At 63.2% G+C, this 27,499-nt stretch overlaps 4 protein-coding genes across 5 annotated transcripts; 1 reads left to right on the forward strand and 3 right to left on the reverse strand.

Annotated features, from left to right (window-relative positions):
• Positions 1-4,177: 4,177 nt before the first annotated feature.
• On the reverse strand, positions 4,178-18,802 carry SARNP (SAP domain containing ribonucleoprotein). Of its 2 annotated transcripts, none has more exons than XM_051774890.1 (12): positions 18,698-18,802; positions 18,049-18,148; positions 17,878-17,924; positions 17,061-17,128; positions 15,356-15,407; positions 13,459-13,532; positions 12,939-12,967; positions 12,419-12,444; positions 11,964-12,032; positions 7,477-7,566; positions 5,648-5,710; positions 4,178-4,760 (listed from the first exon to the last, which is right to left on the reverse strand). In XM_051774890.1, the coding sequence occupies exons 1-11, from the start codon at positions 18,731-18,733 to the stop codon at positions 5,669-5,671; spliced, it is 633 nt and encodes a 210-aa protein (XP_051630850.1). In that variant the 5' UTR covers positions 18,734-18,802; the 3' UTR covers positions 4,178-4,760; positions 5,648-5,668. The 2 variants fall into 2 exon arrangements, with proteins under 2 accessions (XP_051630850.1, XP_051630848.1); XM_051774888.1 differs by lacking the exon at positions 18,698-18,802 and adding an exon at positions 18,572-18,681.
• A 533-nt stretch (positions 18,803-19,335) lies between these two features.
• DNAJC14 (DnaJ heat shock protein family (Hsp40) member C14) lies at positions 19,336-21,716 on the reverse strand (the record flags this gene model as incomplete). Its single annotated transcript, XM_051774860.1, has 6 exons — positions 19,336-19,616; positions 19,781-19,883; positions 20,128-20,288; positions 20,605-20,724; positions 20,815-20,921; positions 20,991-21,716. Coding segments are annotated over 6 exons (1,440 nt in total), but the record flags the coding sequence as incomplete, so codon positions are not given.
• A 74-nt stretch (positions 21,717-21,790) lies between these two features.
• LOC127464533 (transmembrane protein 198-like) lies at positions 21,791-25,543 on the forward strand. The gene is given in 6 exon segments (XM_051774861.1): positions 21,791-22,001; positions 22,552-22,645; positions 23,179-23,315; positions 23,774-24,223; positions 24,226-24,348; positions 24,673-25,543. Coding segments are annotated over 6 exon segments (1,473 nt in total). The 3' UTR covers positions 25,131-25,543.
• A 65-nt stretch (positions 25,544-25,608) lies between these two features.
• PYM1 (PYM homolog 1, exon junction complex associated factor) lies at positions 25,609-27,129 on the reverse strand (the record flags this gene model as incomplete). The annotated part of the gene is given in 4 exon segments (XM_051774862.1): positions 25,609-25,872; positions 25,874-26,116; positions 26,118-26,190; positions 26,739-27,129. Coding segments are annotated over 4 exon segments (881 nt in total), but the record flags the coding sequence as incomplete, so codon positions are not given.
• Between the last annotated feature and the right edge of the window lie 370 nt (positions 27,130-27,499).

Consider the following 27,499-nt stretch of genomic DNA (forward strand, 5'->3'; position numbering starts at 1 on the left):
GGGGCTGGGAACCGTTTGCACTATGGAAAGGTGGGGAAGGGACGAGGCCGGGACCGATCGCCCTCGTGGGCGTCCGTGGGCACCGGGATCGGCCCGTCAGTGCCAGGGCCGGGGGGCTGCGGCACCCGGGGGGACAGGGGGAGGAGAAGACCCCCCACAGGAGAAGATCCCCCTCCCGGGCTGGCCTGAGGCCCAATGACACCCACACTGAGCCCTGGACCTGTGGGGGCATCTGGCACGGGGACATCCAGCATGGGGACATCCAGCACTGCCACCACGTCACACGTGGCCTTGTCACACGTGGCCTTGTCACAAAGGTCCACCTGCGATGCCACCTCCGGCTCCCCTGGTGGCAGAGACGGAGGGGGTTGGTGTCCCTGGAGCGGGATCGGGGGATTTGGGGCCCCTGAAGAGCCACAGGAGAGGAAAAGCCCCACAAGTGTCCCCGTGACTCCGGTGTTGGACAAGTGACATCTGTTGTAACTCGTGCCCCAAAGGCCTCCCTGGCCCCGGCCCCGGCCCCAGCCCTGGCTTCCTCGCTTTTTTAGACTTTTTGTAAAATAAAAAATTTATAGAGTCAAAAAGATACTGGGAAAAAGGGAAAATTGATGACAAATGCATTTTGCTTGGGCTACTGATCGTGGCCCTCCCCGGGACCCAGCCCCCCACCCAGATCCAGCCCCCCCCCAGACCCAGCCCCTCACCAGCACCAGATCCCACGGTCAGCACCAGATCCCCCTGTCCCCGCAGCCCCTCTTGTGTTTCCACGGCCCCCCCGCCGCCCCCTCCCACCCCTCCCTCGGGATCTCCCGGCCTGATCCAGCTCCGAGGGCTTGGGAAATCTTTCCTGATGCTTCTCATTTTTCCCATGCTCCCGGCGCCGGCCGCACCCCAGGGACAAGGGATGAGAGGGGACAGAGCCCACCCGGTGCCCTGTGCCTGCTCGGAGCCCCCGGACATTCCCAGGTTTATCTCCCACCTGGGAACCACCCACAGCCCCCTCCCCTCCCGAGCCCCCCGGACACGCTGGTCCTTGTGCCTTCACACAACCAACACCTGGAGAATCCACCCAGGAACAACCACCCCAAAACTGGGAATAACCATCCCAAAACTGGGAACAACCACCCCAAAACTGGGAACAACCACCCCAAAACTGGGAACAACCATCCCTAAACCTGTTCAGCCCCCCAGAGATGGGTGTCCCCATCCCAGCGATGGGGGGAGGGTCTGAGACCACCACTGAGGGGGGGTCACCACCTTGAACCCCCCGAGAGCTGCAGGGAGGGCGGGTTGACCCTGAGGAGGGGACGGACAACACAGGACAAGGATAGAAGACATGGGACAGGGATGGAGGACAAGGAACAGGGATGGGGGACATGGGACAGGGATGGAGACCCAGGACAGTGCAAGGGACACCCCGCACCAGACCACCAGCTCCGGGCCATGGCAGGAGCTGTGTCCCCCCTCCCAGCCTCCATTTCCTCCCAGTGCAGCCCCCCCGGTTGTAAAGCAGAGATTTACAAGTGGCCCCAAGTGCCGGAGGAGCCGCGGGATCAGGGGCAGCTTTATGGAGCCTCATTAGGGGCTGCAGGTATTCCGGGAATGTCCAGCAGCTAATTATGGCTGGGCCAGGACGAGGGACAGGGTGGGCAGGGGATTGTCACCACAGGAGGGGACAGGGTGGGCACTGGAGGGTCACTGCAGGAGGGGACAGTGTGGTCACTGCCCACGGGGCCGGGGAACCTTCTGGCCCAAGTGAGGGCCGGACACAGGGACGTGGCTCCAGCTCAGCCCCCATGGGTCAGACGGGCCCCAGGCCCTGTGGGGCGGTGACTCCATAGCCATTGGCCATGTCCCTGCTCTCCCGCTCCAACCGGGTCCTTCAGGACACCTTGGAAGCTGCTGCTCCCCCTGGGAATGCCCCGGGCCCCTCCACACCCCATCCCTGTCCTACAGACCCCACCTGCTCCCCCCAGAGATCCCCCAGCCCCCCGGGGGGCTCCGAGGGCAGAACTGCCCCAGCTCTGCCCCCTCCACACACGGGGGGTAAAACCCTCGGGGGTCTCCAGGAGCCTTGGGGAGGCACCGAACCAGGAGTGACCCCCCACCCTGTACCCAGCACGGCCCTGGGGACAACCCCAGCTCCCATGGGATCAGAATCCCCCTCGGGGGCCACGGCCAGGGGGTCCTGCGGGGGGACCGGGCTGTGCCACCCACCCCGGGGGCCGGAGGAAGGAGGTCCCGGGGCGGGGGGGTTTGTTTGTTTGCTTCGAGGGCGATGTCAAGAGTTTAACGAGCGCTCGCTTTTGTTCTGGTCACGTCTCCCCCGAGGCCGCCCGGGGGCTGCACCCCCACATCCCTGCTCCCCCCGGCCCCCGTGACCTAATTCGGAGACCAAGGGCAGGGCTGGAGGGGGACAAATTAGGAACGGGGACATCCGGGCGACCACCCACGGCGGCCCCCCGGCCCCCCGGACCTGCCCCTCCGCCGCTGACAGGACCGGCCGCCCGCGACATTCACAGTAATTAAACCACCAGCGGGGGTTTGGCCCGGCTCCACCGGCCCTGCCGGGGCCGCGGGATTATCCGGGGGAGCTGGGCACGGGCCAGGCCCCCCACGGCCCGAGGGCAGCGCTGGCACCAGCACGGGGCTCCCCGGGGACCCGGCGGGTCCGTCCCCAACCCGTGGCAGGGATGGGGTTTGGTGCCATCCCCGAGGTTCCTGAGTGGTCCCAGGATCTGGGTGGGTCAGTCTCCAACCTACAGCTGGGGTGGAGTTTGGTGCCATCCCAAAGGTCCCCAGACCATCCCAGGGTCTGGGTGGTTCAGTCCCCAACCTGCATCAAGGTCATCCCAAAGGTCCCCAGAACATCCTGGGATCCAGCTGGCTCGGTGCCCTGGCAATGCCCAACCTACATCAGGGACAGGGTTTGATGCCATCCCAAAGACCCCCAGGCCCTCCTGAGCTCTGGGTGTCTCACAAGTAGGATTTGAGGTGTCCTCATTCCCTGTCCTCCAGTGAGCACATCCCTGATGGAGCCTCCTCCTCCTCTATGGCAGGGCAACAGAAGGATCCAAGGATCCAAGGGGATGGATCAGCTCCAGCCACGCTCTGGCTCCTGGGACATCCCTGTCCCATGGGACAGGAGCCACCAGCCAAGGAGGGGCAATCCTTGGTCACCTCAAGGAGATGAGACCAGTGGGAGACAAGACAAGGCCAGTGGGAGTGGAGGGCAGTGGGAGTGGAGGGCAGTGGGATTTGAGGCCGGATTTGAGGTCGGGGGATCCGCAGCCGGTGCAGGGGAAGGAGGGGCCGCTGGCACCAGAGCCCCTCACCCCTTTGTGCAACCCCCCCCTGCTCCTCCGGAGCCCCCCGGGCTGTCCCCGGGGGCTCTGACAAGTGACTTCACGCCGCATTTGGGCCCCGCTCCCGCGCGGTCCCACGGCGCCCGCAGCCCCGGCCCTTCCTTTCTTTCCCTGCCTTTCCCACACGAATTTCCCCCGCCCATTGTGCGCCCGCGGCTTTTCTTCTTCCCCTATTCAGCCCAAATTAGTCACAAGGAGCCCCCGGCTCGGGGGGTGTTTGAAGCCCGGGGCCGCTCAGTGAAGATGCGGCCCCGCAGGGACGGGGAGCGGCCCCGGATCCGCAGGGACGGGGAGGAGCCCATCCCAAATTTGGTGCCGCCGCCGCAGAAAACTCATCCCCGAGGAGGGAGAGGGACGGACACCAGGAGGAGAAATGTCAGCAGGACCCTCCGAGCAGAGAGACCAGGGCAGGGCAGGAACAGGACAGGGACCCTCCTGTGCCCTGGTCCTTGTGCCAGAGCGGAGTTGGTGGGACCCGGAGTCCTGGAGAGGGGCAGTGCCACCACCAGTGTCCCCTCACCCACCAGTGACCCGAATCCAGAGGAGTCTGTGCTTCCCCTGGAGCTCCACGAGGACCTGGCCCCAAAATCCCGGTGAGGAGGGGAGGGGAACAGCCCTGCCCTGGGTGACATCCGTGTCCCCATTCCCTGCTCCGGAGAGGGAGGAGATCCACATCTGGAGGCCAGAGGGACAGGAATTTGGCCATGGAACATCCTGGGTAATGCCAGGGATACCCAGCCCCGGGTAAGGACGGGAATTTTGGGGGGTTCCTGCACAGCTCCAGCCCCAGTCCCAACCCAGGAGCCCAGGAGTGCCTTGGAGAAGGAGTTTTATTATGAAAGCGAGGAGGGAACCTCTGCCCTGGCACCACAAACCCTTCCCTGCCCTGGCACCACAAACCCTTCCGAGCCAACAACCAGCGGGGGAACCACGAGGCAAACAGAAAACAGAGGAGAAATCCCAAACATGGACCAAAACACTGGGATAACGGGAGCACAGGGAACGGGGAGGAGCAACAGAGCTGGGGCTCAGCCAAGGACACAGGGTGTCACCTGGATCCTGTGGTGTCACCTGGATCCTGTGGCACCACCTGGATCCTGTGGCACCACCTGGATCCTGTGGCTTTCAGCTCCCTTTGGGGAAGGGAAGGAACATCCCAGGGATTTCCCGGAGGCCTCGAAACGCTCAGGGAACAGAAGCCGTTTTGAAGACTTTCCACGTTACAAAAAGTAGAACTATTGCTTGTTACTGGGGTGGGAGCCCTGGAATGCCCGGGGTGGGACGTCCCTGCTGCTCCCAACGGCCTCCCCAGCGCTCCGGGCTGAGGATCCCGGGGGAACAACAATCCTGGGACGTCGAGTCTTCACCAGGGGAAGGGTTTCGGTCAATGCCCACCTGAAATCCAAGCAGACATTCCTGCTTACAGACACATTCCTGCTCTGGGAGCTCTGGGAAGGCAGCAGGAGTTGATTCTCTGGGAAGGAGAAGGGGAAGGGGGCCTGGGCACCCCCTGCCAATCCCATGGGATTGGGGATCCTGAGCTTCCCCCTGGGAGCTGCTCCCTGAATCCCCCAAATCCAAGGTGCCAAAGCTGAGGGAGCCAGAAAGGCTTCACCAGCAGCACCTTTGGTGTGTTTTGGCCATGGATTTTTCCATAATTTCACCAAAAATGGGATGTTGTGGCAGCGGGAAGAGCCACATTCCTGCACATCCTCCAGGAACATCCACGTCCAACACAGGGATCCCAGGGCAACGCTCCTGGTTTGGGGAGAAATCACCTGATCTGGGGTTCATGGGCAATTCTGCCTCTGGCAGCTCCTGCAGGGAAGGTTGTGGGAATGCCCTGGGCCACCACATTCTGGGAAAGATGTGAGGATGGATTTGGGAAAATCCTTCCCTGACATTGTCAGAGGCAGCAGAGACTGAGCAGGACTTGTGTCATTGTCCCCTCGGGGGAGTGGGGCCTGTCCTTGTCCCAGCTGTGCCATGGCCACAGGGATTCCTGGAGCACTGGGAAGGATCAGGAGCTGCTGCTGTGACCCCCCAAACACTGGGAAACCCCTGGAATGTGGGGCTGGGGTGGCACCAAAACCAGCTGCTTCTTTTTGCTCCGTTTTTCCTCATTTCTAAACTTGGCCATTTGAAAAAAAACCATCAAATGTAAGTAGCACAATCATCCAACTCCAGGGGAATTCCCTGTGTACTGTCACTAAAACCTTTGGAAAAGTGTGGGAGTGGGAAGTGGGGAGGGAGGAGCAGGAGGAGGAGGAGGAGGAACCCACGGCAGGAGCTCCAGGACGGCCTCACACGATCCCAAACCGTTCTGCTCTTTTCCTCTTCTTTGCCTGGAAAGGGAATGACAAGGAAAATTAATAAATCCAATAAATGAGTTATTTAAAATCTCATAAAGAACCTGAGGGATAACTGGTTCAAAATCCAGCCTGGGGAACACAGTTGGGAAGCGGAGACTCCAAATCCTGCTCCCACAGAGAGGGAGAGATGGAGTTTTTCCCAACACAAAGAGCCCCAAAACAGAGAGACCCAAACCACAAAGAGCCCAAGAACTGAGAGACCCAAATGACAAAAAGAGCCCCAAAACACAGAGCCCCAAATGAAAAAAGAGCCTCAAAACAGAGGGACCCAACCCACAAAGAGCCCCAAACCCCAGAGAGATCCCCAAACCCAGGAACAGGAACATACAGTGCCCGGAATACAGTGGGAAGGAGCCACAAAAGGGGCTGAGCCAGGAACAATGGTGACTTCAGGGGCCTGAAACGCTGGCAGGGAGTGGGGAGGTGGGAAATGGAAAAGGGCAAAGGGTGAACTCTGCTCTATTCATGGGGAAGGTGAGAGGGACACATTAAATACGCGGCCGATTCCCCTTTAAGCCGCTCCACGAGGGGCGTATAAATCTTAATTTTTAGCAGGATAAATAGCCCGGGGGGCAGCAGAAGCCCCCAGCCCAGGATCTCCAGGGAAAGGTGCATTTGAGTGCACACAATGACAGTAAAAAGCCCTTTTTGTTCCAGCACAGTCTCCGGGTGACCCGACGGAAAAGCCTCACGCTCCCCCTGCCCCGCCGGGAACGGAGCTCCTGCTTCACCCCCCGGGGAAGAAACCCCCCAAAACCACTCAGCCCTGAAAAACAGCCCCGAAATCCCACCTGGAGGGGACCACAATTTCTCACACGAGGCAAACTGGAGCTGCCTGGTTTAGCTGTACCCAAATCCTGGTGTGCTCACCCAGCACCCCCCACCCTGGGGGGGTCCCTTTGTCCTCAGAGAGGGTCCCCAAATCCCATGTTTTGGTGGCATTTAGGTGTGCAGGGCACTGCCCACCTGCTTCAGGCAGGAGCCACCTTCAAATCATTCCAGGCTGGAGCCCGGGGTTGGAATTACTTGAAGGAGAAGCGTCAAAGCACAATAAAAGGGACCAAAATTGCCCCGAGGAGGTGATAAATTTAAAAGATGGGCCAGAACCGCTGAGGCCACAACAAAGCACTGGAAACAGGGTCAGCATCCCAATCCTCATTATATCCTGCAGCCTCCCGGGATTTATGGATGAAGAGCAACAATAGCAGAGGGTCCAGGAGCTGCCGGGGCCCAGGGAGTGACGAGGACAAGGATCAGCCCCAGGGAGGGGAGGGGGATCAGGGTGGGATGCTCCTTCTGGAAGCATCTGTGATGTCCTGCCAGGGGAGGAGGCTCAGAGAGCTCTGGAGCAGCCTGTTCCCAGCATGGATCCATGGAAACCCCATCCCGTGGGGTCCACAGGGGCTGCCTGTGCCCCCTTCTCCTTCCCGGAGAATCGGCTCCCACTGACTTCCCAGGGCTCCCCCAGCCCTGGGCCAAGCAGGGACATCTGGGAGCAGAAATCTGTGCTTGTGCTTGGATTTGAGGTGGGCATTGACTGAAACCTCTCCCTTGGGAAACCCTTTTCCTTGGAAAAGCCCCCCGGGCTGGGAGGCGGGGGAAGGGGAGGTGGTGGGGGAGCACAGCCCTCGGTCGGGGCTCAGCCCCCGAGGCCCTGAGGGGTCCCTGGATCTCAGAGGTCTCAGGACTCTCCCTGCTCCCCTCCCTGCTCCCCATCCCCTGGCAGGAGGGTTCTTTACCTCTGTGTCCTCTGTGGCTCCAGCCCCGGCCGAACTCGTGACGATCCCAAACCGCTCCTTCCTCTTCTTCAGCTTCTCGTCCTCCTCGCTCTGCACAGGGAAGGGATGGGGTTCACTGTCTGGGAATTCCCAGGAGTGTTCCTCCCATCCCTCCTCATCCCATTCCACCTGTCTGGGGCAGGAACACCTTCCACTAGCCCAGGCTGCTCCAACTTGACCGTGGACACTTCCAGGGATGGGGTAGCCACAGTTTCTCTGGGAAATGCATTCCAGGGCCCCATCGCCCTCACAGGGAGGAATTCCTTCCCAGAATCCCATCTAACCCTGCCCTCTGACAGTGGGAAGTCGTTCCCCGTGTCCTGTCCCTCCATCCCTTGTCCCAAGTCCCTCTCCAGTTCTCCTGGAGCCCCTTTAGGCACTGGAAGGGGCTCCCTGGAGCCTTCCCTTCTCCATGACCCCCCCAGTTCCCAGCAGAGCTGCTCCACACCCTCCACTTCCTCCTTGGATTAAACCCTCTGGTGACATCCAAAGGAACAGCTCCCAGATCCCACCCCCACTCCCAGGGGGTTCCATTCCCTGAGCAGGGGGTCCCCAGATCCACTTTGGCACCACAACATTCCGTGCCTTCCTCCCCCCAGCCCCAGGATCCCGGTGATTTATTTCTCGGGAGGCCCCTTCCCTAAATCAATCCCGGGATAACGATCCCGTTCCCTGACCCCCCTCCACGCGCCCGCTGAACTCCCCTCCAGCCCAAGCTGTTCCCCTGCCAGGGCTTGATTCATGGGGTGCTGAAATCCAGCTGAGGAAAATGACCCCGAGCCCCCCCGGCCACATCCATCAATCCCGGCCCTGCCAAATCCAGGGAAAGCTGACCCCGCTGGCAGCCCCTCACATCCATTTTCCAAGCTCCCTGTTCCAATTTTTGTTCCCTTTGCTCTCCCACTTCTCTAAAAGAATGGGAAGAAGAGGGAAAAAAAGTTTCAAGAGGAATTCCAAGCCTTGGAGACAAAGCCTTCCCTGGGATCTGGGAACGGGATCCCCAGGATTGGGAATCCCAACAAGTCACTCAACTCTGTCCACGGATTTGTGCTGCATTTGATCCCAAAGTGTTCATTTTGAGCCCTGATTTCAGGGGAGGATCCCAGGCCTGCTGGTGGCAACGACATTCCAGTGCCACAGGAATCTGCCTCGGGATCTGCCCCCTCTCCAAGGGCTCCCTCCTGGCCTGGGTGTCCAACCTGAATCCCAGAGCTCCAGGCACCAAGGGGACCCTCCTGTCTCCAAGGCTGGTGGCCCCAGGCTGCTGCCTGGCCCCTCCCAGGGGATGAACGACCTGGTTCCACGATAAATGTGGGATGAGCCACTTCTCCGGCTCCAGTCGCTCATTCCAAGCTGCCCCTTTCCTCCCACAGCTCCTCCAGCTCCAAGGATTTGGGATTCCAGCCCAGATCTGGGGCTGGTGGCAGCAGGACCGAGCCAGGCACGGCCTCTCCCCCAAATAACACGAGGATTCCGCCTGGATGAGCAGCAGGAACAGACAACCAAGTCCCCCCAGTGTCCCAAGGACCCTCAGCCCTGGATCTGGGACAGCCCAGCTCCGACAAAAGCGGCTCCAAAGGCTTTGGATCAGCTCAGAAACATCAAACACAGATAACTGTCCCAGGAAGGTTTTCTGACACAGGAAACGGGCAACCACAAGCTCATTCCTCATCCTGTCTCCCAAAGAAACTTGGAAGACAGGGTGGGAAGGCAGAACATCCAGCTCTAGTTCTTTCTTTACACTGTGCCAGCATCTCACCACCCTCACAGGGAGGAATCCCTTCCCCAAATCCCACCCAAATGTCCTGGTTTACAGTGGGAAGCTGTTCCCCATCGTCCTGCCACTCCACGTCTTGTCCCAAGTCCCTCTCCAGCTCTCCTGGAGCCCCTTCAGGCACTGGAAGGGGCTCTAAGGCATCCATGGAACCTTCTCTTCCCATGAACCAGCTCCCAGCCTGTCCCAGAGGTTTTCCCATGGAAAGCCCTCCTGGCTGTCACAGTTGGGAGTTTGTGCTCGCTCCAAAGGGGACTGGGGGGAGGAGGAGGAGCAGAAAGTCACATCCATGTGCTAAGAGCACATGGGAAGGAATTCCTGCCCTCCCACGTCAGGGATGAGGCAAATGATGCCTCAGGAACGAGGCCAATTCCAGGAGGCAAAAGGGGCTTTTCATCTCTTCGCACCCCCAAGGCACCTCCAACGTCATTCCCGTGTTTGAGGCTCTCCCAGTCCCAAATTCCCAGCTCAGGAAGGGGAAGGATTGGAGGAGAGTCCCCTGTGACCTGGGAACTGTGGAACTGGGCAAACTGGAGGTCACGGGACCTTCTGGGTGGGTTCTCCCACCAGGCAGGGATGGATTCCCACATCCACCCCAAAAACAGGGAGCACACTTTGGAAACAGATTTGGGATGGTTGAGTGAAAATCAGGGAGTCAGAACATCCCCCAGAAACCACTCGGAGCAACATCCCACAAAAACCACTGGGAGCAACATCCCAGGGACAAGGGAAGTGAAACCATCGAGTGTCCCGAGAACAGAAGGAGCAGCTGAAGCTGGGAATTAAAAGGAATTGCTGGGAAGGAGGGGATTCCTCCCAGAACTCCAGGAATTTGGGAAGGAGGGGATTCCTCCCAGAACTCCAGGAATTTGGGAAGGAGGGGATTCCTCCCAGAACTGCAGGAGTTTGGGAAGGAGGGATCCCCTGTGCTCCCTCCCCACTTTCCACAGGGGAATTTTCGGGCTATTTTCGTTTCTCCCCCAGGGAAGGGAAGGTGGGTTTGTTCCCCCAGGCTGGGGAAGGGCTGGAGCAGGAGCAGGCCCTGCCATTCTCCTCCAAATTCCTGCAGCCAACGGGTCCAGGAGCCCCTGAATGGGACATAATGACATCATTGATGGAACCATAATAGAGGGGGAGGGGGGATGTATTTGTGTTCCAGACAAAAGCCAAGTCCTGTTTCCCAGCGGGGCCCAAGGAAGGACCAGCTGAGTGGGAGAGGGAGGTCAGGGAGGCCGGGAAGGAGTCCTGGCCACTCCCAGAGCTCTCCTGGAGCCCAGGAGTGCCCCAAACCCTTGTTTGGGAAGTGACACAGGGAGGGGAGGCCTGGAAGGGCTCTGGGGAGAGGGAAGAGCCTGGATGGATCATCCTGAGGGAAAGGGGGATGAGGGGGAGGCCAAAGGGGAGCTGCTGCTGCTCCTCCACCTGTCCCAACGGGGCCTTTCCTACAAGGGCAGAGCCACCTCTGCAAAGTGCCAGAAATCAGAATTTCCCAACAACAAACCCTCCACTGAGGCCAATCCCACCTCTCTGATCCACAGGAACTGGTCTCCTGGAACATCCCACCAATCCTTTTCCCTTTCCTCTGCCAGCATCCCCCCCCATCACCACCCTTGGCTTCCTTGGGGGCCAAAACAGCTCCTGGCCCAGGCTGCCAGGGGTGGTTTGGAAAGGTTGCAGGCACAGGGATTATCCAGGAGAAGGATATTCCTCCTCAGGCTGCTGCTCCGAGCTCCTGGAAGCCAAACAATTAAAGGAATTGTTTTCTCTGCCTCATTTGCTGGTTTGGACACACAGAGACTTTCTGCTGCTCCACTGAGCCCTGGTCCCCCCCGGCTGATCCAGGCCAGGGTCTGCTCCATGGAAAACATGTTCTTGTCAACTGGAATTAAAGCAGAATTCAGCTGAAGCCACGAGGGGTAAAAATTAACCTGTCCCAGCACAGGCAGTTGGGACTTTTCCACGGAAGGGACACGCTGGGGTCCAACCAGGGTCATTCCTGAGGCTCCTGGCACTTCCCGTGGCCACAGCACTGGGATGGGACATGGAAAACTTGCAGCCAGGGAAAGGAAAATCATGGAATTATGGCTCCAGTTGTTTTCCATTCCCAGTACACTCAGCTCCCTCAAATCCCACCCTGGAGCTGGACACAGACCCCAGCTCCATTCCTGAGCTGGGCACAGATCCCAAATCCATCCCCCAGCTCCGTCCCCTGCCCCTCCAGCAGATCCTACAAGGTCCAGTACAAGGAGCTCAGAAGTTTGTGCCCATTTCTCCCTGGAAAAACCAACAGCTCCGAGGCCAAATCCATCCCAATACATCTGTTGTACTTCCAAGGGTTACTTCCCACTGGAACCTTCTCTCCAGAGCTCCAGGTCTGGGCTGACCTGGCTCCTGCCAGGCAGGGACCTGCATGGACACGGTGGGAGCTGAACCCCCTGGATCATTGGGGCTCTTCCCACTTAAAACTGGATGAACAACCTTAAAATTCCAAACCCTCGGGAGCTGTAACTCCTGGAAAACCACGTGGAGTCCCAGCACAAACAAACAGAGGGGAAGGGGAGGGAAATGGTGTTGACAGGGCTCGGGAACGGGATGTAAAACCTCAGACAGGGATGGTGGGATTGGAGCACTGGGATAACCCCGAGGTGGGAAGAGTGTCCTGGAATGTCCTTACCTTTTTGGAGAGTGAGGAGACATTCAACCCAAACCTCTGAGCCCTTTCCTTTAGTTTATCCATGTTTATCTACAAGAAGCAGGAAACAATTTCCGTGGTTTGTTTTTTCCATCCCCGTCCCTCGGGTTTCAGGGACAGGGATCAGCCTCATCCTCACATGGACAATTAAGGGCCTCTGGGAAAACTGCCAGGACTCCTGAAAACCAGCTCTGCTCCCGGGCTGCCCCAGGGTTGGGAAGCTGCACCACCCCCTTCCAAACCCAGCGGCTTCCCAAGGTTTCCCAGAGATACTGGGCACTGTTATCCCTAAATAAATCACCCCTAAGGAGCCCAGATTTTTAGGACAAACCTTCCCTGGCAGAGCCCTGCACAGGGGAACCACAACCCCCCCTCCTGCAGGAACCACTTGGATCGTGTTCCCACCCAAAATTCCAGTGGAATGAAGCTTTTCTTACCGTGGGTTTGCTGTCTGCAGAGAGGCCTGAGAGAAGAGGGAAGAGAGAGAATTCCCAGTTAGGGAACAGCACTGGAGTAGGATTTTATCTCCAAGGAGATGAGAATTCCCACCCCATTCTTCCCACTTTCCATCCCTGCTCACTCCCAATTCCATTTTCACCTTCAAAGCAGCTCCTCCACCCTCAAACCCACCCCCATCCCACCTCTCCAGCAGCTCCAGGAGTGGAATGTGGCATTTTAGGAAGCCACAGATGTTTGGAAGGACCAAGGAATGCCAAGGAAAACCCGGCTGTGCCTCCCAGTTGGGCTTGGAGTGAGAGACACTGGGAAAATCCAACCCCCAAATGACAACCCGTGCCCTTTTCCTCCTGATTCCACAGGATTCCAACTCCACAATTCCCACCTGGAGCTCCAGGAAAAGAGAAAACAAGGGTTGTCCCACCAGCCTTTCCCCCCCCCCTACAAGGAGTAAATATTTGCAGGAAGGTCATTCCAGGGGTTGGTTCTGCTGCCCCTCACCTTTCGTGGGAGCTGTGGCCAAACCAAACCTGTGGAGGGTGAACAAGGGGGAGTCACTGATGGGAATGTCCAGCCCTGGAGAACTCCCCTTCCAAGGGTTCTCCCTGGTCTGGGGGCAGGATGAGCTGGAACATTCCCAGCCTGTGGAATTCCTGCAGCAGCTCCCACCTTCTCCAAACCCAAATCCCAAACCCTCCAGCAAACCTGTTCTCCCCCTGGTTTTCCAGACCCTTCCAGGGTTGTTGTCCCACCCCTGCACACAGAGGCCCCTGGAGAGGCTTCTCCCAGGGAAGAATCATGGAGTGGGTTGGGTTGGGAGCTTAAAGTCCATCCAGCTCTGCCTCTCACTATCCCAGGTCACTCCCAGGGATGGGAAATCCATTCCAGTCCCCCCCTCACTGCCCCCCTCACTCCCCCAGCCCCCCTCACTCCCCCCAGCCCCCCTCACTCCCCCAGCCCCCCTCACTCCCCCCAGCCCCCCTCATTCCCCCAGGCCCCCCTCACTCCCCAGCCCCCTCACCGTGCTGCCCGAGCCGCCTTCTTGCTCTCGAGGCTGACGGGGACGTTGAAACGCTCGGCCCGTTTCTGCATCCGCTGGGAAAGGGACAGGGACAGGGACAGGGCAGGTTGGGAGGGGGCAGGAGGGCTGGCAGGTGGGGCAGTGCAGTGGCAGATCCCAACAGCCACGGGAAGGGAAAACTCCCCCCTGGACCCGAGGGAGAAGGAGCCGCTGGCACCTCGTGCGACCGACGGGCTCCGGACACCCCCGACCCCAAACTCCAGGAAAACCCAATGGAAAAGGTCCCTCATCACTCAGGGAGGAAACAGGAGCAGGGAGCAGAGACAGGTGACAATTTTGGGATGGCATCCCAAGGAATTCCTGAGCCAGGGAAGGGGCTCCTGGCTGGGAACAGCCGACATCCCTCCTGGAGGTACCACCAGCTCCAGGGGCCAGCACCTCCCTCCCTTCCCCCGAGCAAAAATCCAAGGAAATGTGCTCAAAAAAAAAAATGATGGAGGTGTTTTTTCCAGAGAATTTGTTTCTTTGGAACAAGCCCCTTCCCGGGAGCCAGGCCCCATCCATGAGCACTTTGCCACCAGTGGAGAAATTCCAGGTGAATTCCAGCTACAACTCGGCCACTCTCTGGCTCAGAGCAGAGGGAAAACCCTGGGATCATCAGGAATGCAAAGGTTTGCACTTCCAAGGACTTAAATCCCCCCAAAAGCCCCCGGGAAATGATTAATATCTGATTCTTACGCTGCGTGGGGTGTTTTGGAGGTTACAAAAACATGGAATATTTAATGGAAACACTGAGCGGAGCCAAGGGCACAGCGAGGAGCATCATAAACATCTGCTCCAAAACATAAATGTTTGGAAAAGCTGGACTGGGAGCAGCACTTGGGCCCCTCCCGGGACTGAGGAGCTGGAACTCGGCAGAGGAGGGAAAACAGAGGTGGAAAAAGGCACCACTCGGGTCAAACCTTGTTTCCTTATCCCTTTATGCATCCTGAAGGATACCTGAGGAATTCTTTCCTGATATTCCACCCAACCTTCCCCTCTGGCACTGGGAAGCCCCTCACGCCCTCCCAGATCCACAGCAAATGACAGAATTCCAGGCTGTGCTCCCAATTCCCAATTATTTGCCCCAGGGATTTGTCTCCCTTGCTCACCTGTGTTTATGGAAATACATACATTTACACCTCTAAATAACTCCCTTTGCCCTCAAAACCACCCCAACAGCACTTGGTCGAGACCCACCAAACTCACACTAAACAACCACTGAAGAAAGAGGGGATTTTCTGGGAGAAATCCTGCAGAATTTGGGAAAAACAAAGAGCAGGAGGACGAGCTGCAGCAGTTCCCTCCAGGATCTGCCCCAGCCCCCCGGGCCCTGTTCCTGCCTCTCCAAGGTCACAATCCCCCTCCTGCGCCATCGCTCCCGTTGCTGTGGAAATCAGCGTGTCCCAAACAGCAGATTAAACCCTGGAGTGGCTGCAAACAGCAGGAACCGTGTTTTCACAGGGATTTCTGCCTCAGGAGCCAACGAAATTAAGGGGGGATTAGAGAAGCACAAGCAGATTCCTGAAACTCAGAGCTTTCCCAGAGGAATCGGCGGCACTGAGGGTTTTCAGGGAGCACAAACACAGGGAGAGGGGGGCAAAGGACATCAGGGAATCACAGAATGGCTCAGGAGGGACAGGAAAGCTCATCCCATCCACCCCCTGCCACGGGCAGGGACACCTCCCACCATCCCAGGGGGCTCCAACCCGGCCTGGGACACTCCCAGGAACGGGAAATGCAAAACCAACCCACAGAAATAAAGCAGCTTTCCCTTGGAAACACTGATCCTGCCTCAGCAGCCCCCAGAAGGAAGGGGCAAGGGGAATCCCCTCGGATGCAGCAGCAGGAATCTCACCTCCATCTGGGATATCTCAGATGTGATCTTCACCACCTTCTTCTCCGTGATCCTGGGGGTGTTGGGAAAGAGAGAAACCAGTGAGAGCAGCTCCTGTGGGTTCCAGAGACATGTCCTGGTGGGAAAGGGCCTGGGAATCTCCTCCTGGCCACACATTCCCAACACAACCAAGGGTCTGTGTGGGAATGGGAACCACGAGCCAGGTTTGTGGATCTTCCCCAAATTTGGAGCCCAACGTTGATGCCAAAGGGAAGGATGAGGCCTGGGAAACTTCTAACCAAGGTTTTGGGAGCATCTGGGGCACGAAACATCCCCCAGCAAAGGAGTTGCAGCATCCCTGAATTCCCTTGGGAGTGAGGTGGGATCACAGCAGGAGCAGCCACACTCTCATTCCCTGCAGGACTGGGGGGATCATGAACTGCTGAAGGCAGGACAAACCACTCCCTGGGGACCCCAAAACCAGAGGGATTGGCACTGGAACTGAGAAAAGGATGGATTGGGCACTGGAACTCCAGGAATAACCCCTGGCCCAGCTCAAGGCTCCTCCAGGTCCTGTGGGAAGCCCAAAGCCTCGAATCCCTGGGGAGTTTTATTCCTTTATGGCCCTGGAACACAAAGGGTTGTTGTGTTCTAGTTCATGGGGCAGCCCCAGGCACATTCCCTGCTCCCTGGGCACATTCCCTGCTCCCTGGGCACATTCCCAAACATCCCCCCCCCCCCTTTCAAATATAACAGAAGGGGTGGAAGGGGGGGATTGGAAGGGGGGGATTCCGGGGCTTGCGCTCCCAAAACACAGCTGGGCCTTGAGGGGGGAAACAAAGGAGGAAGAGCCAAAGTTGGGAAGGTCCCAGGAGGGAAGGAGCAGCTCCTCCTCCCCCAAACAGCTCCCATAAAACAGTGGGAACGCCAGGCTCGTTAAGGAAAATGAGCGGCCTTTGTTCCCAACCCCGGCACAGGTTCCCCATTTTATGCCCTGAAAGGTCCTAATGGCTTAATGGCACTTCCCCAGGAAGCAATTCTGCCCCGGAGCCGGGCTGGGAACGCCTGGGATGGGATGGGAGCAGGGCTGGGATGGAGCTGGAACGGCCCCAGGACGCCCCCTCCTGCCCAGGAGATCCCGAGGAGCCTCCCAGGGATTCCGGATGGGAATGAGCTGAAAGCTCCTCATTCCATGGGCAGCAAAGCTCCTCATTCCATGGGCAGCCACACTTCCCACCTGCCCTGGCGGCTCCAAGTCCTGACCAACCCGGCCAGGGACAATTCCAGGGACGGGGCAGCCACAGCTTCTCTGGGAAATCCGTTCCAGGGCCTCCTCACCCTCACAGGGAGGAATTTCGTCCCAATATCCCACTCAATTCTCCCCTTTCCCAGTGGGAAGCCATTCCCCCTTCTCCTGGCTCTCCACTGAAACGTGAGGGATCTCAAACCCAAGGATCAAGACTTGAGGAATCTCTCAACCCTCAGGAATCTACACCCAAAGGATCAAACCCCACGGAATGTTAACTGAAGGAATCTCCCACCCCCCGGAATCTCCAACCCACCCCCCCCGTTTCCCACCCCCAGGAGACCCCCCCCGGGATCCCCAGTCCTGCCCCAACACGTGGGATCTGCTCCCCCTTCCATCCCACAGCCCCCGGGGTCGGGTGAAGCCCGGGGTCCCCCGTGCTCCCAGATTTCCCAGGCGGATCCCAATCCCAATATTTACACGTCGGGGGATTTCACCGGAGCCTCTTCCACCTTCACGGGCGGCTCCGCCGGCTTCGGCTCTTCCTCCTGGGAACCAACGTGGAGAATCCATAAAAACCTCCCAGCCACCTTTCCTGGGGGATTCCCAAGGCACAGCCCCCCGATTCAGCCCAAACATTCCCAGGAATTCCCGTGTTCCGCATCCCAGGAGGGGTTGGAAACTCTCCCTGTGCTTTTCCAAAGCCCCAAAATCCCTTCCCAGCAGGTCTGGGCTACACAAGGGGTTGGGAATGACCTGAGGGTGACATTCCCAGCCCAGAACACAGTGGGAATGGCCAGGAGAGTGGGAATGACCAGGAGGGGCTCCAGCAGCACCCGTTCTCCTTCTCACCAACTATTTCATGGGAAAAGAGGGAAAACTCCTCCTGTCAGGAGCCTGACAGTGGGAAGAGTCACTTCCTGAGGGTGTTTTAGCACAAAGTGTTTTTCCAGGATGGATTTCCTGGCCCTGGTAGGAACAGGGCTCAATCCCACGGGATCCACGGGCACCCACTGGGAGACTTTTCCTTAAATATCCTTAAACCCCCCAGGTGTGAATCCTGTTGGACATGGAGTGACCCCACCCCGAGGGATCCCAAAATCTGGGATCACACCAGTGACAGGATCCCCCATCCCACCCTCTGGACAATCTCAGTTGTCTCTCAGCACCAAAACTGGCTGGTTTAGGACCAAAATTGTCAACAAAAGTGGTTTAAACTCCACACAGCCCCAGGTGTTGCCCTGTTCCTGGTCAGCAAACCAGGATCCCCCCGGGATCATCCCGAAAAACAACCCACCTCTATCTCCTCTGCCAGCACATCCTCCTCGTTGGCTTCTTCTTCAGCTGGAGGACAAAACAACGCAGCCATTGGAGCAGCAAAACACCCCAGGGAACCTCTGGATTCCCAGAGAACACAGGAATCCAGGCGGGAATTCCGAGGGATTCGGGAAGGGCCCCCAGCACCCACCGTGCTCCTCCAGGTAGGCCTGGAGCCGGTTGATGAGGTCCTGCTTGTTGCCTTTGGCCTCCAGCCCCCTGGCCAGGCATTCCTGCTTCAGCTCTGCCAGCTGCGGTGGGAAAAGCTTCCGTGAGTCGGGAAACACAGGGATTAAATACAGGGATCAAAGCGGGGCTGAGGGATGGAAAGGAACGTTCCAGGGGAACCCTCCCAGGGAATCTCTTTGGGATCGTCCTGGGGGAACCAACCAAGGGAACCCCCCGGGACCCTCCTGGGGGCCCCTCCCGGGGAAAACCACCGGGGAACCATCGCTGGGCCCCTCCTGGAGGGACCTCCCAGGAGAATCAACTGGGGGAACCTCTTGGGGACCCTCCTGAGGAACCCACTGGGGGAACCTCCCCAGGACCCTCTTGGGGAACCAGCTGGAGAACCCTCTCCAGGGACCGTCCCCGATACCCCCATCCCCGGTACTCCCCCCTGGGGTCTCTTCCACGCGGCTGCACTCCCACGCGGGGCCTCGGGGAGCCCCGACCTCAGGGGTTCTGGCCTGCGCTAGGGTCCAATCCCTGAGGGAGCGGGTGTGGCCGCCCTCCATGGCGGCGGGCGCTCAAACCGGTCCCCTCCCTCAAACGGCCCCGCTCGCGGGTCCCCGCGGCACCTTCAGTTTGTGCAGCTCCACCGGCTCCGCCGCCATCTTGTCACCGCCGCGCCGGCCCCGCCCCCGCCGCCGGCCGGCCAATCAGCGCCGAGCGCGCCCGATGGACCAGGCAAAAGCGCAGCCTGCCATTGGCCAGTTCCGCCCGGCTGCGCCCTCGTGGTATTGGTCGGCGGAGTTGAGTGACGTGCAGAAGGACCAATGGGAGCGCGGCCGTGCGAGGAGCTGGGTATTATTAATTATTCGTTATTAATTTATTTGCTAATTCTGAGTTTATCTATTAACTAAACCCCCCGGCCGCGAGGTCATTGGCCATCAACATCCCAGGCCCTCACACTCCCTCCCTTCCCCTAGGTGCCGTATCTGCCAGCCCAGCACCTAAAATGACACTTAAATTGGCCCCTGGGTTATTAGGGGTGGTGTGAGCCCCCAAAACAGCCCCGCTCCTCAAGAGCTGACTGAGCCCCCAAAACAGCCCCGGCTCCCCGGGGGCCGACTGAGCCCCCAAAACAGCCGCCAGCTCTGCTTTGCTTCCCTCCCAACCTGCAGCTCCTTTGCCTACATCCCCACCCCACCCTCCCTTTTTAAAACAACTCTCCCATGTTAAAAAACACTCACTTTCTTTTCTTAAAAAAAAAAAAAAAAAAAGAAAAATAGATTTTTTATTCAAAGAAGCCCTTTGGGGGGGCCTGGGGCCCCTCAGCGCGGGAGTGGCCGCCGCACCTTCTTCCTCCTCTTGTGCTTCGTGTCCCCCCTGGGGGCAACCCCCTCTGGCCTGGGGGGACCCCCGGGCGGGGCCGCGGCCCCTGGGGGGGTGGGGGGCGGCGGGAAGGGCCCCCCAGAGGCCGCCGGGGCCTGAAAGATGCGGGTGAGGAAATCCTGGAGTTCCGAGGGGGTGGGGGGGCTGCCCTTGGGGGTGGTCCTGGAGGGGAAACAGAGGGGGTTGGGGGGGCCTGGGGATCCCTGTGCACGTCAAACCACCTGAGAGAGAGGCTGTGACGGCACCAGAGACCCCCGGGGCATTGTGTCACGCCCCAAGCCCCCCGGGGACATGGTGTCACCCCCCAGGTGCCCCCCAGCACTGACCGCTGCCTCCCGGGTGGGGGGGCCGCCCTGGCGCCGAAGGACAGGTGGTAGGGGACACGGTGGGTGTCCGGGGAGATGCCCACACGCTGGCACCCAGCCCACTCTGGGGGGACAGAGACAGAGACCACCCGTCAGGAGGCACTCCGGGGGGGGCCACGGAGGGTGGGACCCCTGGGGCTGGGAAACCCCCTGGGTCTGGGGGCTGCAGAACCCTCCGAGTCTGGGGGCTCTGTCACCCCCCAGTCTGGGGCCAGGGGCAGCCCCCCGTGGGTGTGGGGTCCCCCCGTGGGTGTGGGGTCCCCCCGTGGCTGTGGGGTGCCCGTCCCCCCAGGGGTGCCCGTCCCTACCGGTGATGTCGTAGACCCGGCCATCCATGCGGGCCATGTAGGTGATCCTGAGCCCCAGCAGGTGGGACTCTGCCCACAGGTCCCCCTCCTCGGCCGGGTGCAGCCCCCCGCACTCAGCGCAGTACCGGGCACGCTGGGGGTCCCTGTCCAGCTCGAACCGCCTGCGGGGGGGGACGGCACCGTGAGCCCCCCGGGGCACCACAGCACCCTGAGACCCCCGAAACACCACATCCCCCAGTGCTGGCCCTGTTCCCCCAGTCCCTGAGCCCCCCCAGGCACCACGGCACCCCGAGACCCCCGAAACACCACATCCCCAGGACACAGCATCCCCCAGTGCTGCCCCCGAGCCCCCCAGGATACAGCATCCCCCAGAGCTGCCCCCGAGCCCCCCAGGACACAGCATCCCCCAGTGCTGCCCCCGAGCCCCCCAGGACACAGCATCCCCCAGAGCTGCCCCCGAGCCCCCTGAAGCCCCACCTGTGGCGGCCCCCGCAGCGGCTGCAGGCCATGGCGTTCATGGCCTCCCTCAGGTCCTCCTGCAGCCGGCTCAGGAAGGCTCCCACCGACCGGGCCAGCTCGCTCTGGGCCAGCCTCTTCCTGCGGGAAGCATGGGGGGTCAGAGCCCTCCACTGGGGTCCCAGAGCCCCCCCAGGGACCCCAGAGCCCCCCCAGGGCCCCCCGACTCACGTCTCGTAGTCCCGGCGCCGCTCGGGGCTGCTCACCCGGTCCCAGCCCGCCCGCAGCACCTTGAAGGCCTCCTCTGCCCGCGGGTGGGGGCTCTTGTCGGGGTGCACCTGGGCGGGGAAGGACCCTCAGGAGCCTGCCGGGGTGGGGGTCCCCGGGCCCCCCCAGCTCACACCCACCAGCACGGCCAGGCGCCGATAGGCCTTTCTGAGCTCGGCGTCGGCCGCCGAGGGCTCCACGCCCAGCACCTGGAAGGGGTTCAGCTCCTCCTCGGGCACCTCGGCCAGGGCCAGCAGCCGCCCCAGCTCCTCCTCCCCCGCCGCGGGGACCCCCGGGGGGCTCCTCCGGCCCCGCAGCCACTGCCGGGGGTCCCCCAGGAGCTCCCGGGCCCGGTGGGCTCCAGCGGCGAGGCCGCGCCAGCAGAGCCGGAGCCCCCCAAGGAGGAGGAGGAGGAGGAGGAGCAGCAGCGCCAGGAGCGCCCCGAGCAGCCTCAGGCACAGCCCGGCCCCCGCCCGGGCCGCCCGCAGCGACCCCCGGCCCCAGCCCCGCAGCCCCCCGCCCTCCTCCTCCTCTTCATCCTCCTCGTTCTCCCGGAGGGCCCCGCGGTGCCTCGGCCGCCTCCGGGCCCTCCGCGCCCTCCCGTCGCCGTCGGGGGGTCCCCGGTGGCGGCAGCCGAGCCCGCAGGCCCCGGCCCGGGGCTCCCCCGCGGGGGGTCGGGGCGGGGGCCGGGGGTCCTCGGCAGCCGCAGCGGGTCCTGGGGTCGCCGCCGCCCCCTCCGTCCTCCTCGTCGTCCCCCGGGCCGGGGGCGGTCCCGGCGCGGCCGCAGGTCCCGTTCCAGGCGGCGCTGGGGGGGGCCGGAGCCTCCTTCGGCCGCGTCCCGGGGCCGGGGCTGCTCCATCCCGGGGTTAAGTCACGGCCATCCCGGTCCTGCCGGGGCTGGGGGAGACAGAGGGGTCAGCGAGGGGCAGAGACCCCCGAAATGGGCCCGGGACCTCCCGAATGGCCCCCGGGGACCCCCCGCAGGACCCCAGAGACCCCGACCCATCCCAGGATCCCTCGGATGGGCCCCGAGAACCTCCGGAAAGGGCTCCGGGGAGCCCCCCGAACGGCCCTGGGACCCCCAGTTGGGCCTGTAAGGAACCGCAAACGGACCGGGGGGGAGTTTGGGGGGTCCCGGACTCACCGCGCCGGTACCGGCGGTGGGGGGAGGGTTTGGGGCTGTATTTGGGGGATTTCGGACTCACCGCGCCGGTACCGGCGGTGGGGGGGGGTCGCCGCCGCCGCCCCCCCCCGGGTCCCCTCACGGCCGCACTTCCGCTTTCCGCCCGCCGCCGCGCCGGCCACGCCCACTTCCGGGGAGGGGCCTCACGTGAGAGCTTCGCCCCGCCTGCCCCCAAATGGCGATGGCCACGCCCCCAAAGAGGTGCGGCCAATCATTAACCGGGTGACAACGTCCCTTCGGCGGGCATAGACACGCCCCTAAGTTGGGTGTGGTCGCACCCCTTAAACGGACATCGCCACGCCCCGTACCTACGGCCCCGCCCCTTAAAGGGGCATCTTCGATCTTAAAAGGGCGATGCTACCCGGTATCCGCGGGGGGTTCCGCGCCTCCCGCACCGCCGCCCCCGCCGGGGCCCCCCCGTGCGACCCCCTCCCTTTGTCTTCCCCGGGACTGACCCCACGCGGGATCGGGTCCTTTCCCTACGCTCACCCCCCGACTGCCGCCCCCGCCCCCGCCAGACCCCGCGCGGGACCCCGCGACGGTCCCTCACCGCCCCCGGTCCCGCCCCTGCCGCATCTCGGCCCCGCCGCGACCCCCGCGACGGCAGCGACGGTGAGTCCCGGGTGGGGGGACCGAGCGGAGATGGGACCCCCGAGCGGGGACCCCCTCCCGGGAGTCGGTGGAACCACTGGGAGCGCTGGGAGAGCTCTCGGATGGGGCTGGAGGGGCGGGGGGAGCGAGTGGGGATGGGAACCCGGCCGGGGACTTCCCTGGGCACCCCCCGCCCCTCCAGCCCCGTCCCACAGCGCTCCCAGTGCCCACTCCCAGTGCCCCAGCCCCGTCCCACAGCGCTCCCAGTGCCACTCCCAGTGCCCCAGCGCTCCCACCGCTCCCAGTGCCCCCTCCCAGCACTCCCGGTACTCCCACGGACCCCTCCCGTCGCTCCCAGTTCCCCCAGTTTGCCATTCTCCAACACGCACTCCCAGTGCCCCCATCGCCCCCAGTTCCCCCAGCCCAGTCCCTTCCAGATGTGCCGCCCCCCCCGCGGCGCCGCTGCCAGATGTGGGTGCGGGGAGGGGGACACGAGGCGGGGGGGGGAGGAGGGGGTCGCGGGGAGGGGTCGCTCACCCCCCCCGCCCCCGCAGAGCCCGGGGGGCGATGGATCCCGGCGCCCCCCCCGCGGAGCCCCGCTGTGCCCTCGGGCCCCGGGGACCCCTCGAGCCCGTCCCGGCTGCGCTCTGCGCCCTCGGGGCGCTCCTGGGCCTCGGCTGCGGCTGCTTCGGTGAGGGGGGCACGGGGGGACCCCCGGGGGCACGGCTGGGGGGCTGAGGGGCTCCTGGGGCGGGGACTGAGGGAACCCCGAGGGGGGCACGGCTGGGGGGCTCGGGGGGACCCCGGGACACTGTCAGGGGGGCTGGGGGGGTCCTGAGGGCACACCGCGGGGGACCCCGAGGGGGGCAGGGCTGGGGGCATGGTGGGGGGGCTGGGGAGCACGGGGGGACCCCTGAGAAGGGCCCCAGGGACCCTGAGGGCATGGCTGGGGGGGCTGGGAGGGCCCTGGGGAGGCAGGGGGCACATCTGGGGGGCAGAAGAGATGGCACAGGGACCACTGGGGGACAACTGGGCAGAGGGGGTGGCACAGGGGACACCGGGGGGGCACAAGGTTTCTGTGGGGACCCCCAGGGACTGCTCAGTGCCGACCAGCACCGCCCCCACTGACCCCCCCCGCGCCCCCCCAAGGCTACCGCTGCTTCAGGGCCGTCATGTTCCTCTCGGGGCTGTTCTTCGGCTCCGCCGTCATCTTCCTCCTGTGCCACCGGGAGCGCGTGCTGGGGTCCCCCCTGAGCCTGGAGGCGAGCGCGGGCATCGCGCTGGGCATCGGGCTGCTCTGCGGGCTCCTCACGGCGCTGCTGCGCAGCGTGGGGCTCTTCACCACGGGGCTGCTGCTGGGGCTGCTCGTGGCCGCGGCCGCGCTGGCCGCGCTGGCCCCGGCGGAGCCCCCGGGCAGCCCCTGGGTGGGCGCGGGGGTGGCGCTGGGGCTGGCGCTGCTCGGGGCTCTGTCCGCGCTGCGCTGGCCCCGCGCCCTCACCGTGCTGGGCACGGGCGTGGGGGGCGCGGCCGCCCTGGTGGTCTGCGCGGATTATTTCGCCGAGGGGGCGGCTCTGGTGGGGTTCGCGCTGGCCCGGCTGCGGGGGGCGCCGGGGGGCCGCTCTGCTGGCCCGGGTGGGCGCTGCTCGGAGCGTGGCCCGCGCTCAGTGTCACCGCCGTGCTGCTGCAGTGGAAGGTGACGGCCCGAGGGGCACCGAGGGGACACGGTGAGGGACCCCCCGGGGCGAGGGAGGGGACGGGGGAAGGGCGGGACGGGAAAGGGACGGGGCTGTGGGTGCCGGTGGGGATGAAGGTGAGGATAAGGGTGGGGTGGCGATGGGGACGGGGAGGAGGGAAAGGGTGGGACTGGGAAAGGATTGGGATGAGGCTCTGGATGCTGGTGGTGGTGGGAAGGATGAAGGTGAGGGTGAGGAGGGCGGGGAGAGGTGGTAAATGGGGGGTGTCCCCGGGTCGGGGGTGTCCCCGGCTCAGGGTCAGGGGGTGTCCCGGGCTCGGGGGCCCAGGGCTCAGGACTCGCCCCCTCCCCACAGTCCTCAGCCGGCGGCAGAAGCGCCTCCGGCACAAGGAGCCCAAAGCCCCCCCCGGGGGTCCCCCTCGCCGCCAGCCCCCCCCAGCCCAGCGCTGCACGGACACCCCGAGCCCCGGGGACCCCCCGAGACCCCCCGAGCGCCACCTGGAGCCTGCGGGACCGGCAGCCGGACAGCGGTACCCCGCCGGGACCCCCCGACATCGCCGCCCCGCCCCGACACCGCCTCTGAGCCCCTCCGACGTGCCTTGGGGACCCCCCCCAGCAGCGGTGCCTGCGCCTTTAAATAAGCAAATGAGGTTCCTCGTGCCTCGCCCACCAGGGGGCGTGGCCTGCGGGGACGGAGCTTCAGGGCACAGGGGTGGGCGGGACCCCCGAGGGCTGAGGGGGGGATGTCCCTGGTTGGGGGGGGAGAGCCCTGTGCACCCACCCCACCCCTCCAGCCCCCGGGGACCCCCTTGAAAACAAAGGCCCACATTTATTTTTGTAGGACCTACCCAAATACTGTGAACCCACCGTGGTCTCAGCCCCCTCTCCTTCCGTTGGAGGGGAGAAGGGGGTTCTAAAAGCCTTAACCTCCACCGTGGGTGGGGGCCTCACCCAGCCCTGGGGCCCCCCAGACCTGTCTGACCCCCAAAGGACCACACAGCCCCCACCCTGGGGAGGGTCCAGCCGCCCCCCGAGTTCCCCCATCCCCTCCCGGGGGGCCCAGGGCCGGGTCCCATCCCCCCGGACAGGCCCGACCCCCCCACGCCGGGTCAGTGCTGCAGTTTTTATTCTTCCACAATTTTTAAAAATAAAGGAAAAAAAGAGAGAAAAAGAGAAATAAACGGGGGGGAGGGGCTGTGACACAGAACGGGGGGGTGGGAAGAGCGGGGGGGGCGCGGGGGGGGGGGCACGGCCCCCTCCCACATAAACCCACATCGATCCAATTAAAAACCAGGAGCTGCCGGGTCCTCGCCGGGAACAACCGTCCTGTCCTGCCCTGCCCTCCCCCCTCCCCAACCCCCCAGAGACCCCCCAGCCCCCCCTACGAGTCCGACTCGAGCCCCCTGAGTTCGTCCTCCAGCGCTTTCCTCGGCCCCAGCTTCTCCAGCTGCTCCTGGGTGGGCTGGGGGAGCCCCCCAGCCTCGAGGCGCCGCCGCAGCTCCTCCACCTGCCGCAGCTTCTTGCGCAGGCTCTTGATGCGGCGGCTGCGCTCGGAACCCCTCGGGATTCCCGGCGCCGTCGCCCCCCTGGGCCGGGGGGGCCCCTCCTGTCCCGCCGGGCCCCGCCAGCGACAGCTTTTCCAGCGCCGGGCTCAGTCCGTCCGTGTCCTGCGGCCGCTCCGGGGCCTTTTCCTGCTGCTGCCGCCGCTTCTCCTTGCGCTTGAGGTTCCTGCGGGCGGCCTTGGACAGCCCCTGCTCGGGGGGGGGGGCCCTGGGGGGGGGCCCGGGGGGCCGCGCCGGGGGCCGTGTCCGGGCTCAGCCCCGGCGGCAGCTCCGGTTTGCTCCGGAAAAACTTCACGTACTTGTTCTCGTACCTGCGGGCGGAGGGACGGGGTGAGGGGGGTGGGGGGGCACGGGGGGGGCCAGGAGGGATCTGGGAGGGATCCCTGGGGGAACGTTCTGTGGGTGGCCCAGGAGGGGTCTGTGGGGGATCCCGGGGGGATTCTGAGGGTCTGTGAGGGTCCAGGAGGGATCAGTGAGGGGCTGTGGGGGGACACGAGGGGGCTGTGGGGAATCCAGGAGGGATCTGGGAGGGTCCAGGAGGGATCTGGGAGGGATTCCTGGGGGTCCAGGAGGAGCTGTGGGGGATTCTTGAGAGACCTGTGAAGGTCCATAAGGGATCAATGAGGGATCTGTGAGGGGCCGTGGGGCTCCAGGAGGGTCTGTGAGGGGATGGGGGGATCCAGGAGGGGTCCATGAGGATCTGGGAGGGGGTCCATGAGGATCTGGGAGGGTGTATGCAGCCCCTGGGACTCAACCACATGTGAAGCCCTGGGTGGGACCCAGCGGGGCACAAACTCAGCCCTGGGAGGGGGGACACGGCCCCAAGAGCACCCCCCACCCCGGGGACCCTCCCACTCACACGGGCACCTCCTCCTGGGGGACGTATCCCTCCTTCACCCGCCGCTGCTTCCGCCACGTCCCATCCGGCCGCTGCGTGGAGGGGATGTACCTCCCTGGGGGGCACAGGGGGGCATGGGGGCACCTCGGATCCCAGGGGCGTCCAGGAACACCCACAGCAGCCTCAGGACACCCCCACGGGGACCCCAGGACACCTCCAGGGAGGTCCTGCGACCCTCCACAGACCCCATGGCAGTCCCAGGAGACCCCACAGAAGCTTTGGGACACCCCCGCACAGACCCCAAAGGAGGCTGGGCCACCCCCAAGGGGGTCTGGGACAGCCCACTGAACCCAGGGGAGCCCCAGGACACCCCCTCCAGAGAGCTCAAGACCCCCCCGTAGCTCCCGGGACACTCCCGCGACCCCCAAGGGGACCCCAGAGACCCCCGCCCCCCCGGCAATGGGCTCCAGGACCCCCCCCCCACAGGTCCCGGGAAATCCCCAAAGCGGCTCTGGGACCCCCCCACGGACCCCACAAAATCCCCAAAACCGTGTCCCACAGCCCTCCGCCCCCCCCCCATGTCCCCAGAACCCCCCCCCGGCGTTCCCAGGACCCCCCCCAGGCCCCGCGCCCCCCACGGGCCTCCCTCCCCCAGCGCCGGGGCCCCCGCGGGGATCGGCGGCGGGCGCAGCCGCGGCCCGGGGGGGGTCCCCGGGCGGGGCCGTGCCCGGGGCGGCTCCGGGGGGGTCCCGGAGCCCCCCCCACCACCGCGGCCCCCCCGG

Source organism: Manacus candei, unplaced genomic scaffold, assembly GCF_025592945.1.
Source record: "Manacus candei isolate 608988 ecotype Guabito, Panama unplaced genomic scaffold, ASM2559294v1 h1tg000233l, whole genome shotgun sequence".
NCBI classification, from domain to species: domain Eukaryota; kingdom Metazoa; phylum Chordata; class Aves; order Passeriformes; family Pipridae; genus Manacus; species Manacus candei.

What these genes read in the sequence shown, in the direction of transcription:
- SARNP (XM_051774888.1), bottom strand. Translation starts at nt 18,634, where the DNA reads ATGGAGGGCGGCCACACCCGCTCCCTCAGGGATTGGACCCTAGCGCAG. An exon ending in GGCCTACCTGGAGGAGCACG is followed by an intron (nt 17,925 to 18,048) that starts GTGGGTGCTGGG and finishes TTTGTCCTCCAG; the next exon opens with CTGAAGAAGAAGCCAACGAG. An exon ending in GAGCCACAGAGGACACAGAG is followed by an intron (nt 5,711 to 7,476) that starts GTAAAGAACCCT and finishes TTCCCTTTCCAG; the next exon opens with GCAAAGAAGAGGAAAAGAGC.